The sequence below is a fragment of the Heterodontus francisci genome, chromosome 4, assembly GCF_036365525.1.
Source record: "Heterodontus francisci isolate sHetFra1 chromosome 4, sHetFra1.hap1, whole genome shotgun sequence".
Lineage (NCBI taxonomy): Eukaryota > Metazoa > Chordata > Chondrichthyes > Heterodontiformes > Heterodontidae > Heterodontus > Heterodontus francisci.
Window position 1 is genome coordinate 87,706,963 of NC_090374.1, and position 13,087 is coordinate 87,720,049.

At 45.1% G+C, this 13,087-nt stretch overlaps 1 protein-coding gene across 2 annotated transcripts in view; it reads left to right on the forward strand.

Moving 5' to 3' along the window:
- Positions 1–2,677: 2,677 nt before the first annotated feature.
- wdr36 (WD repeat domain 36) overlaps positions 2,678–13,087 on the forward strand; it is a 189,069-nt gene continuing 178,659 nt past the window's right edge. For both annotated transcript variants that reach the window (XM_068029813.1, XM_068029814.1), the window contains exon 1: positions 2,678–2,945. In XM_068029813.1, coding sequence (XP_067885914.1) covers positions 2,796–2,945 — 150 coding nt within the window. In that variant the 5' untranslated portion in view covers positions 2,678–2,795. The remainder of the gene's footprint in view (positions 2,946–13,087) is intronic.

The following is a 13,087-nucleotide window of genomic DNA, read 5'->3' on the forward strand; positions in this document are numbered from 1 at the left end:
GTTCCAACAGAGAATGCAGTTATGCTTTCCAGACCAAGTAATTGCAGAACCAGAAAAACAAGCTGTAAAATTCTAATTGCAATTGGAAATGAGGGATTACACAGAATCAATACCTGAGGCATATCTGAACAGGACCAGAAAGATCTCACAAAGATATGCAAAATACTGGAAGATCAGCTCAGATTAAGAGTGAATTTTTGAATTCACCACCTGGAATTGATGTCCTACAGGCAACAGCCACAGGAATCAATAGACCAGTTTGTCAGTAGATGCCGAAGTAAGGGCAACAAATGTGACCTCTCAGAAGTTGAGCTGTCAGATTGAATTAGGGAGTTGGTGATTATATCAACACCCATTGAAGGATTTCAGAAAGTCCTCTTGGGGGAAAAATGTCACAGTACCGATGCACGGCTGGGAGATGGCAGGAAATACGAAGCCATTATACAGGAAAACAGCACCTGCAAGCACTAGATGCAACCAACAGTATCGGCATGATAACCAGGTCGAAAAGAGCAAGTAAGCTGTGTGGTAAGTGCGGTCTGTCCCACACTTGACGAAATTGCCCTGCATTTCGAGACCTGTGCAAGGTGCGCGGTGTAAAAGGACACACGGCCCGCCAATGCAGGAACCCTGGCTCCAAAGACGCAGTCAGAAGTCATGGCAGGACACAGGCAAACAGAAAACAGGGCAACAGCAGCAAGGAACATGCCAGAGACCTATGTAAACGCAAGCCGATACACGAGGTCCACAGCGAAGCAGACCTGAGACAAGACTCAGAGCTAAATATTTCTCAGACAGAAGATGAACAGGTATTCCACATTGTGAACCTGACACATCATGTTGATGAAGTCCAACAAATGGAAGCTTTCGCCACTATCAACATCACATGCCCAAAGAAAGCTGGCAAACATTCATTCAAGGTCAAGATTGACACTGGCACTAGTGCAAATATCCTACTAGTACGAATACTCAAAGATATTTACCGGAGTCGTTGGAAGTCTATGATACAATCAACAACTGCCAAGTTATCTGCATACATTGGGTCTCCCATCCCTTGCAGTGGCACATTAACAATGCAATGCAATGCAGATACGGCAAGTTGGCATGGAAACCACAAACATTCTACCTAGTAGACATGAGCAGACTAGCAGTGGCAAAACTACCAGCGTGTAAGGACCTCAACCTCATAACTATCCATGAAAGGATGACCAAAGGGAAATCTCCACGTACCAGAAATTGCTCGCAGATTCTGACCAGCATCAAACAGTGCAGTCTGGAAATCCAGCAACAGCACAACTATGCCGTGCCATCACTTCGGCTCTCTAGAGAACCGCCAGCACTACAACAAGCCAGGACAGGTACCACCACAAGGCCAAGCACTCCTTCCCCATCAAGTCCTCGACCCTGAGCCCCAAGCCTTCAGAAGCGGAGGATCAGGAGAGGCGAAGGACATGCAATATCCTGGAGAGGCAGAGGAGGAATGGGTTGAAGCATTGCCTGTTAATTCTTCGAGATGAGGTGCCGGAACCTTCCAAGAATATAAGGCCTTAAAAGAGGTAATCTTGAGAAAAGCAACAGAGTATGTTAGCAGGCTGAAGGCAGAGCAACAGAAACTGAATGCGGAGAGGGAGAAACTTCAGAAAAAAACAGCAACAGATGAAATTCCTCGAGCAAGAGTTGTCAAACCACTGAGGGACTTTTGAGCCTCTAGATTTGTAAAGTTCATAATCTTTATAAGTGTGTAAATAATTGTTATCTAATTTCATATGTTTGTGCTTTTAGCATAGGAGATTTATCTTTGGAAAGAAGGGGGAAGTTCTGCGATTGTCTTTTAAGAGTAATGTACCTTTACGATCTTAGTATGCTAATGACTAAGTGCCAAGATGTAGTCATGTGATGACATGCCAACCTCACTCTGTAACTGGTCTTGTAAATAATAGCTCTCTACTGCACATAGTTGTTAGCTGTCTAATAAACCTGTCTGAGATCTTCAATCACCTGGACTCCACACATCTCATTTATGTTAAGCTTCTCTTTACAGAAACCAGTCCAGGAGATTACATGGAGCAATTATTATCTATAAAGATACATATATTTAAATATTGTGATCTTTGCCCCAGTCAGGAACTGCTCCATCTTGAAGACATGTAGAGAGTCATCACTCACCACAACAGTTGGCAATGTAATGAAGCTCACTCCTGTCTTGGAGAATAACTGTCTAGCGTCCGGTCTACTTCTACTCTTGCATATTATTTAATTGGATTTCTTTTTGTTATTGTATTAATGGGGCCCCAAGGTAGTTGCCATATTGATTTCATGTTCCCGAACTCGTCCCAATCTGTTAAACCGCAATAATAAAAAATACAGCTGAATTGAGTATATCTGCTGCTTGACTTACAAAGCCCATGTAACTTTGTTTACGCAGGTCATAAGGGTCATTCTTGAGTTGTTAGCTTTTTGGAGTTGAGATACTGTTTTTGTTTTAGCTTGCGCTAATGCAAACGCATAGGACCCAAAATTTCTTGTAAATGAGGTGTATTCTGCGATTACATTTTCAGTAGCTCCGGGAACTAAACCCCCAAACTGCTTGACATAAAGGCAAGCGACGAGAAAAATGTAACTCTCTCAGTCAGTGAGCGGAACTGTGCTGCGGCACCGGAGCGCTGGCGGAAGGTTTCCTGTGTTGCACTTTTAGCGTCGCTAACGGCGGAGAAGGGACGTTTGCAGGCGAAGTGAGGGAGGTTCTGAGGCCGTTTACTTGCCGAAATAACTCTTTTTCATCTTTCGAGAGGAGGATGTCGCGGGGTAAAGGCAGCAACATTTTCAGCGGATACCGGGCGCTCGCAATTTATTGTAACCAGGTCCCGCACGTGGTCCGGTTCCACCAGCGGCACCGGGAGTTTTACCTGGTAACGGCCGTAGGGGCAGCTTTCCACACCTATAATGTGAGTAACATCATTCCGAGCATTAATGACTGCTTTCCACACCTACAATGTGAGTAATATCACTCCCTCAGTGTTAACGACAGCTTTCCACTCCTACAATGTGCGTAACATCACTCCCTCAGTGTTAAAGACAGCTTTCCACACCTATAATGTGAGTAACATCACTCCCTCAGTGTTAACGACAGCTTTCCACTCCTACAATGTGCGTAACATCACTCCCTCAGTGTTAAAGACAGCTTTCCACTCCTACAATGTGCGTAACATCACTCCCTCAGTGTTAAAGACAGCTTTCCACACCTATAATGTGAGTAACATCACTCCCTCAGTGTTAACGACAGCTTTCCACACCTACAATGTGAGTAACATCATTCCGAGCATTAATGACAGTTTTCCACACCTACAATGTGAGTAACCTCATTCTGAGCGTTAATGACAGCTTTCCACACCTACAATGTGAGTAACATCACTTCCTCAGTGTTTATAACAGCATTCTTCACCTACAACGTGAGTAACATAACTCCCTCTGTATTTAATTACAGTTTTCAACACCTATAATGAGTAACATTACTCCTTGTGTATTAATAACAGCTTCCACACTGTTACGACCGATGTGGGAGGAGTGCATTGTTAATTCAGTCCCACTTCTCCACGGGTCACAGCAAATCAATACATTTTTCCCCACCGACCGAAAAACAGTCAATTACGCTCTCTATTTGTCCCCCAGAATAAAGTACACTAACCAGGTTTCTTTAAGCAATAACAAAGTTAACTATTTATTATAGAAACAAGTCTTAACCAATAATGAGATAACTCTATATATGAAAAGCTCTTTATATCCCTAGCCCTCATGCACACACACATTCAAAAAAAAATTTACTGGGGAAGAGGATTTTTGGTTTACAGCCATTTCATAGGAATGAAAGAAATATTAAAATAACTTGGGAAGTTCTTCGGTTTGGTGAGGTGACCCAGAGTCGAATAGTCAGATGCCACTCAAAGTCTGTCCAGGCGAAGTTGATGAACAGTCTATGATGGATAGGCGTTCACAGCAATTTAATTGCAGTAGGCGTCACATAGGCTTTGCATCAGGGGTGTAGCAACAGGTCTGCTTAGGTCCGAAGCAGTCTAGCAGTAGAAGAATTCTTTAGATTTCAGGATTTCTTAGCACACAGGAGGCAGCAGGAACCACTTTGGATGTAGGAATTCTTCAGAGATAGGAGGCAGTAGGAATTGGCCACCTTTCAAATCATGGTTTCTTCTCAAGAGATGTCTGATTCCTTTACAGAGAGCGGTAAAACTTTTTCAGGGTCTTCTGCTCTTGCTCGAGGCAGGTCAAAGCAAAGATTTCAAATGCCTGCTCTTTGTCCAACTCACTGGCTTTTTAAAGGGTCCAAAGTGGGAAGAAAACTTTCCTCAACATGGACACATGTCCAGACATAGAATCTCCCTTGTCGTTCAAAATGTTGATCTGAGGAAGGTCAAACCCCTGTGCTTGCTTTCCTATCCTTATACAAGTTCAACTTCCTTTCAAAGTACCCTTAAAATTCAATTTTTGGTCTGAACTTCCTTTCAAAACATTGCAAAAATTTCAACTATTTGCAGGTGTCTTAAGTGTCCACTAAACATACTTTTTCAGTTTTTTGTTTTGAACACACAGAATTCTAAGTTTTTAATACAAAAACAAAAATCTTCTAATAAGACCTCCAATTGGAATTTTCAGGACAGGTACAACACTGGCATCTACCCAGGAATGCGGAAAATTGCCCAGGTATGTCTGTGCATAAGAAGCAGGACAAGTCCAACCTGGTCAATTACCGCCCCATCAGTCTACTCTCAATTATCAGTAAAATGATGGAAGGTGTCATCAACAGTGCCATCAAGCGGCACTTGCTTAGCAATAACCTGCTTACTGAAGCTCAGTTTGGATTCTGCCAAAGCCAGTCAGCTCCTGACCTCATTACAGCCTTGGTTCAAACATGGACAAAAGAACTGAACTCAAGAGGTGAGGTGAGAGTGACTGCCCTTGACATCAAGGCAGTGTTTGACTGAGTATGGTGTCAAGGAGTCCTAGCAAAATTGAAGTCAATGGGAATCGGGGAAAACTCTCCACTGGTTGGAGTCATACAGCGTAAAGGAAGATAGTTTTGGTTGTTGGAGGTCAATCAAATCAGCTCCAGGTCATTACTGCAGGAGTTCCTCAGGGTAGTGTCCTAGGCCTAACCATCTTCAGCTGCTTCATCAATGACCTTCCTTCAATCATAAGGTCAGAAGTGGGGATTTTCGCTAATGATTGTGCAATGCTCAGTGCCATTTGCAACTCCTCAGATACTGAAGCAGTCTCTGTAGAAATGCAGCAAGACCTGGACAATATCCAGGCTTGGGCTGAATGTTACGAATGTTACTTGCCACTTAAGTGCCAGGCAATGACCATCTCCAACAAGAGAGAATCTAACCATCTCCTCATGACATTCAATGGCATTACGATTGCTGAATCCCCCACTGTCAACATCCTAGGGGCTACCATTGACCAGAAACTGAACTGGATTAGCCAAATAAATACTGTAGCTATAAGAGCAGGTCAGAGGCTAGGAATCCTGCAGCGAATAATTCACCTCCTGACTCTCCAAAGCCTGTCCACCATCTACAAGGCACAAGTCAGGAATATGATGGAATACTCTCCATTTGCCTGGATGGGTGCAGCTCCGACAACACTCAAGAAGCTCGACACCATCCAGGACAAAGCAGCCCGCTTGATTGGCACCCCATGCGTAAACATTCAGTCCCTCCACCGCCAACGCACAGTGGCAGCAGTGTGTACCATCTACAAGATGCAATGCAGCAACGTACCAAGGCTCTTTAGACAGCACCTTCCAAACACGTGACCTCTACCAACTCGAAGGACAAGGGCAGCAAATGCATGGGAACACTGCCACCTGCAAGTTCCCCTCCAAATCACAAACCATCCTGACTGGGAACTATACCACCGTTCCTTCACTGTCGCTGGATCAAAATCCTGGAACTCCCTTCCTAACAGCACTGTGGATGTAACTACCTCACATGGACTGCAGCGGTTCAAGAAGGCAGCTCACTACCACCTTCTCGAGGGCAATTAGAGATGGGCAATAAATGCTGGCCTGGCCAGCGAAACCCACATCCCATGAATGAAAAAAAAAGGTAGATTTTCATTTAGGTAAGGGTATCTGGGGATATGGAGCAAAGGCAGGTAATTGGAGTTGAAGTGCATATCAACCATGATCGTAGTTGAATGGTGGAGCAAGCCTACTCCTGTTCCCACATTTCCTAGGATGCATGTGATATGCTGCTTGTTTAAAATTCCATGTCATTTTAAAACTGATATTGAAGAAATAAATGCAAGTTCATTTTATAGCACCTTTGATAACCTCAGGACATCCCAAAGCACTTTACAGGCAGTACTGTTGAAATGTCACAGTTGTAGGGACTGTGGCAGGAAGTTTGCTCACCACAATTAAATAAATGACCAGAATATCATTTTAAGTGCCATTTGAGAGACAAATGTTCTACAAAGCACAAGATGAACTTCCCTGCTGTTCGAATGGTACCTTAGGAACTTTTTCAATTGAGGGTAGATGGGGCGTTGGTTTAACATCTCAATCAAAAGTTGAAATGGATTGGTTGTTGAAGCACAGTGCCCTGGAGAACATTCCAGAGCTGAAGTTATGTGTAACTGTGCAAACTGGATACAGTTAAACTGCAGGAGATTAATAGTCAAGCAAATTTAACTGGAAGAGTCTCATGCGATCATGCATGTTAGAATTAAGCAGGCCACCATCAGTCTGAGAATTATGAGATACAGATAAGCATTAATTTTTGATGCTCTTTAAGAGTAAATATAAGCTACTAAAGGATTTCAAAAAGATCTTGAGGCATGAGTGGTACAGAGATAGACATTCATAAGCAACAGCATGTGCTTTGGCTTTAGTTTGGATATCTCGTAATTTGATAAACCTGTGCCGTTGGATTGTAGTGAGAACCTGCTGGACTACCTGAAAAAGATCTTGCCCAAGTTCTCTTACAAACTGACTGAGAACGAAGATGCAATGTCTTCTGATATATGCCTTAATCATATGCATTTCATGAATCCCTTGGGACCTGAGGAGGTGCCAAATGTGGGAAAGCCTCATATTGATAATTGTAACCCTGAGGTTGAACTGTAAGCAACTTTGACAGTTCATTGTGGTGCTGAGAAAGTATAGATTTGAGTTTGTGTGAGAGTAGTCTTAATGACTGAGTAACAGCTTGTATTTATATAGGGCCTAAATTAGTAAAATGTCCTAATGTGCTTCACAGGAGTATTAAACAAAATTTGACACTGAGTTACATAAGGAGATATTAGGGCAGGCCCAAAAGCTTGGTCAAATAGGTAGGTTTTAAGGAGGATCTTAAAGGAGAAAAGAGAGGTGGAGCGGTTTAGGGAGGGAATTCCAGAGCTTGGGGCCTTGGCAGCTGAAGGCACAGTCACCAATGGTGGAGTGATTGAAATTGGGGATGCTGAAGAGGCCAGAATTAGAGGAGTGTAGATATCGCTGTTGTGGGGCCGGAGGAGATGACCGAGATAGGGAGGGTGAGGCCATGGAGGGATTTGAAAACAAGGATGAGAATTTTAAAATCAAGGCATTGATTGGCAAGTGGAGCATGAAGTTAAACCTCGTGATGCTGTTGGCGTAAAATTATACTTGAGTTAAACTACTAAACTGTTGTGTTTGATTTTCTTAATTTTTGTGAGGTTTATTATGGGATGGGGTTGAACAGATGGCTGAAACTTGGATTCCTGCATGACTCAGGAGATCCGAAATCTTGTGTGCCATGATGCCCACAAATTTGGTAGGTTTCCTGACTGCTGCAGTTTGAAGTAACAAAGGATGTTCTATCGCATATGAGACATTGGAGAATTACTGTAATGCGTATACCAGTAAATGGTCACTCTGTGACAGTTAAAGAAAAAGAAAGTTATTCTTCACAACCATTGAATTGCTGTTATGTAGACAAATGCAGCAGTCAATTTGAACACAGCAAAATTCCACAAACAATCATACAAGTAATTGATTCCTTTTGTTGTTGATGGTTGAAGGGTAAATGTTGGCCAGGGCACGACTCAACTTTGAATTGTTCCATAGGACTTTCTGTTAAACAGGTAGATGGGGTCTTGATTTAATATTTCATCCAAAAAAAGGCACCAATGCCAATGCAGCACTCCATCGGTACTGTATTGAGGTATCAGGTTAGATTCTATGCTCAAATTAGGGAGGCGGGAATTGGTTAACCATCGGGTTTGGACAAAAAGAGATGGGAAGCAGTGCTGGGAATCCTGAGAACATTGATAGGCAAACACATATTCCATGGACCGCAATTGTTGACAACGCGATCGGTAGGTGGCGCTGTTTTGGCACATGCGCAAATACAGCATGTGCCACGAAAACGTCACAGCTTGCGACTGTAGCAGCTGCCAGGACTAAAGATGGCGCTGCTCAAAGAATCAGAGATGAAACCTGACAAACACGTGGCAGAATACAATGGCCGGAGTGAGAGATCAGCGCGGGGGCCGGGGAGATCAGCGCGGGGGCCGGGGAGATCAGCGCGGGGAGACCAGCGGTAGCGGTGCCGGGGGGCGAGGTGGGGGAGGCAGAGGGAGGGGGGAGGAGAAAGAGGGAGGGGGGAGGAGAAAGAGGGAGGGGGGAGGAGAAAGAGGGAGGGGTAAGGAAGGGGGGAGAGGGAGGAAGGGGAGAGAGTGGGGGGGGAGCAGCGGAACGGAAGAGGAGCGCCTTTTTCTGTGCATGCGCCATAAACACAACAGCAAAAGACTTACTGGCCAGTCCCTGGACCCGGTGACACCAAGGTCTTCGCACGCTCGCTCCCCGCGGCTCTCTACGGCCTCTCGCTTCCGGCCCTCTCCATTCAGCCGTTCCCTCCAGCTGCGGATGCCCAATCCAGTTGCTTTCTCTACTTCGCCACAGTACTTCAGGCATTGCAACTGTTTGGTCCCTGCATTTTGCATGCTCCCTCTCCCCACCTCTCCCCACCCCTCCCCGCACTCTTCACCCACCCCTCCCTCTACCCCCCCACCATAGTTGAATATCTGAAGTGCAGTTGCAAAGTCGGGGAAATAACATGCAAAACAAAACCTCAACAATTCTGGGTTTAATTATTGAAAAGTTTTATTAAGTTCATTAAGTATCCGAGGAACTGCTGTGCATGGATACATGAGTGTTGTGTCCAGCATTCCCGTTAGACAGACAGGCCGAGTCTCTGCTATGCACAGCTAAAGAGATTATTCCTGGAGAGCCTTGTGGTGAATAAACGCTTGACTCTCTATTCCACTACTGTATTGTCCATGTGAAGAAGGCAAAGTCACAAGAGTCTGAGCTCAGTCTATTCTTGGTGAATGTTCCCCAAGCGCATCCCAATGTGCATTCCCACTTCATCCATAAATACAATGTTCCTTTCCACATCGTGATGAGCTCCGCAGCATGATCTAGTTGCCTTCGTTGCTTGAATGCTGACCTTAAGTCTCAAGGATTGTTTTCTCGACGGCATGTTTTACATGAAAAGAAATAAAGCAAATCAGAGTCAGAGCTTGCCTCCCTCCATCCACTGAAATTACTGTTGTGCACACCTTTTTAAGTTCTGCAGTGAAGGCACCAATTGATAACGTCGCCAATGAAGCACTTATTACCCACCTCAGATGCAGGAATCAGCACATCCTTGCGTCCTCTCCTGCACTGCCTCCTTTGCTTGAATGCCATCCTTAAGTGTCAAGGATTGTTTTCTCAAGGGCACGTTTTACATGAAAGAAAATAAGGAAAGAACATCAGTGTCAGAGCTTCCCTCCCTCCAATGAAATTACTGTTGAGAATGCTTTGTGTTCTGCGGTAAAGGCATGTACTGATAACACCGCCAATGAATCACTTAGTACCCACCTCAGCTGTAGGAGGCAGGATGATGTTACTGCCCCTATCTCGTGATGGTTCAATGCTGCTCTCAGGGAAAACATGAATGATGTGAGGGTGCTGGAAAAGAAGCACATTTCTTTTGGGCTATGAACATAAAGCTGGCCATTTAGCCCAGCAGTTCCCTGCCAGTGGTTATGTTACTCGTGCGTCTTTCCATCCATTCCCATTTAATCCTGCCTACTACTATCCCCAGTTGTGTTCACAGCAAGAGCATTCACATTTCTGCTACCACTGGACACGGCATGCTTGTTTCTTTTAGTGCTTAGTCTCTTCTTGCTGAATGTTCCCCAAGTGCTTGACCCCTTTGGACGCCCTCTCTGCTTGACAGGCAGCAACTGGCAATTGCGGAGTCTCACAAGGCTCTGCATGGTTGTTTCAACGTCGGATGGGGAAACAGGTGGCTGTGTGTCCGTGAGCACTGCCCTGATGGGTGTAGGAGCAGGTGACTGTGTAACTGAGCAGCAAGGAGAGGGTACCGCAGGTAGGGGAAGTGGAGATTTGAACAGGCAGGCATATGTATGGTCCATCAGATCATTAGGTCAGGGGGTGAGACGCTCAGGATCCAGGGTTTGTGACACGTGACTGATGTCCAGCGTGCGGCCACCTCCATCCGAAGGCGCTTCCGGGCAATTGTTGGGCATAGTAAATGGCTCCATCTCATCAGCCAGTCCTTGCTGCCAGCGGAGAGTCTGTTGCCGCAGCCAGTCCAGTCTCCTCATGAATGCTGCCGTTCCACTCTGCAGAACGGCCTGTTGTAGCTGGTACAATTGATCTGAAAGCAAGCGGTATTTTTCATTGTGGCTGAGGGGCCTTGGCTGTTCCTCTGTAATCACAATGGCAGCAGCCATGCCTGTCGTCGTTGGTGTCTGAGATGCACGCCAGCGACAATTGGGGGCGAGCCTGTCCAAAGGCAGACCCAGATGCCTCTGCACAACAACAGCATGTTTGCAGGGCAACAAAGTCTGAATGGAGAAGATGCAGCTGCAGGTAGCCTGGCCATCATGTATCTGCAGTGTGTACTGTTTGGCGCCAGAAATCACAGTCACTGTGCCTTCATCCTGCTACATGCGGTGGCCCAGACAATGGAAATGTTTTCAGAGCAACTCACAACAGGGACTGGAGAACATGCGGTGGCCCAGCCAATGGAAATGTTTTCAGAGCAACTTACAACAGGGGCTGGAGAACATGCGGTGGCCCAGCCAATGGAAATGTTTTCAGAGCAACTTACAACAGGGGCTGGAGAACATGCGGTGGCCCAGCCAATGGAAATGTTTTCAGAGCAACTTGCAAAGGCAGAGCAACTTACCTTGGAACAATCGCCTGTGTCAAATAAAAATGAAGCAAGTCTCCTAAACGAATAAATAATTCAGATAAAATGCCCGACGAAACCTCCCCTCCTTCCACTTTCAAAAAGTCGCGCCGAAGCTTTGACGCATGCGCAGAGGCCAAACTGGCGCGTCGGCGAGGAAGACGAAATAACGCGATGACGTCATCTGCGCATGCGCACAGCGGTACCGGCAGAACGGACCGCAGCGCATGCGCAGAGATGAGGAGACTGCATGCGCGTACCGCGTCGTCTGCGTATGCGCAAAGCGGTCCTGGTAAGCCGGACCGCAGCGCATGCGCAGGGGGCATGAGACCGTCTGCGCATGTGCGCACCGCGGCGCATCCTGATGACGTGCCCGATGAAGTAGCGTTGTCATGAATTACTTTGTATTCCATAATGCCTCTAACACTGACGGCAACTAAGAAAGGCAACCATGAACAATGTCGCTGTATTGGGGATTTCATAGTTGGGAATAGACAATAAGTTAAATTATTATAGCACTACTAGAAAAATTGGAGGAGTGCAGAATTTGGTGAGAATTATAGAGCTGTAAGATTTTGGAGAGATTGCATAGGGAAAGGCTGTGAAGGGATTTATAGGCAAGGATTTTAAATGTGCATGCATTCGAGGGAATGGGAACAGTTCGAGATTGAGGGGAATGATAGTATGAGCAGCAAGAATTTTTTAATTTTGTTTTTGGAATGTGGATGATGTTGGCAGGGTTGCATTTATTGCCTATCCAAAGTTGTTAGGCTGCTGCCTTGAACCACTGCAGTTGTTGTGCTGATGGTGCTTCGTAGGGAATCTAGGACCCCCAACAATGAAAAAGGGGACAATGAGGTGTCCAAGTCAGATAAAAGCAAAATACTGCAGATGCTGGAAAACTGAAATAAAAACAGGAAGTGCTGGAAATACACAGCAGGTCTGGCAGCATCTGTGGAGAGAGAAGCAGAGTTAACGTTTCGGGTCAGTGACCCTTCATCAGAACTGACAAATAATAGAAATGTAAAAGGTTTTAAGCAAGTAAAGTGGGGGTGGGGCAAGAGATAACAAAAGAGGTGTTGATAGGACAAGGTCACAGAGAATAACTGATCAGAAGGTCGTGAAACAAAGGCAAATGGTATGGTGAAAGACAAAGCATTAGTACAGAGAGGGTGTCAATTGACTGTAAAATGAACAGCCCTGGCTCCAAGCACAAACATTTAAAAAAAACAGTGGGTAGGCACAGTAGAAACAAACTAAACAAACTGAAATAAAATAAACAAATAGAAAAGAAAAAGTAACTAAAAATAAAAAGGGGGGACCCGTTATGCTCTGAAATGATTGAACTCCATGCTCAGTCCGGCAGGCTGTAGCATGCCCAATCGGTAAATGAGGTGCTCTTCCTCGACCTTGCATTGATGTTTGCTGGAACACTGCAGCAATCCCAAGTCAGGTAGTATGTTACTTGTGATATGTGTCACAACACCACTGGTGGGCCAGATCAGTACAATTACTGTGTGATAAATGTTGACACGTGTTTGCAGTTGTAAAATGTTGAACGTTCCAGTGGGTTATTTGCATGAGAAGTGTTGTCATAAAAGGGTGATAAAATGATTTCAGCTAATGAGATTTGTGATCAAAAAATGTGTACAGCATACACAGTCGGGCAGCGGCTATGTTGCAGGACTACGGATGCAGAGAATGTGAGTTCACATCTCTGGCTGTTTCAGAATTTGAATTCAGTTTAAAAGAACCAGGCAATTAAAAAGTTGGTAGCAGTACCATCATCAAATAAGAGTAGAGGTTGTGAACTAACAGATTGGGGGGAGGGTTCGGGAGAGGTG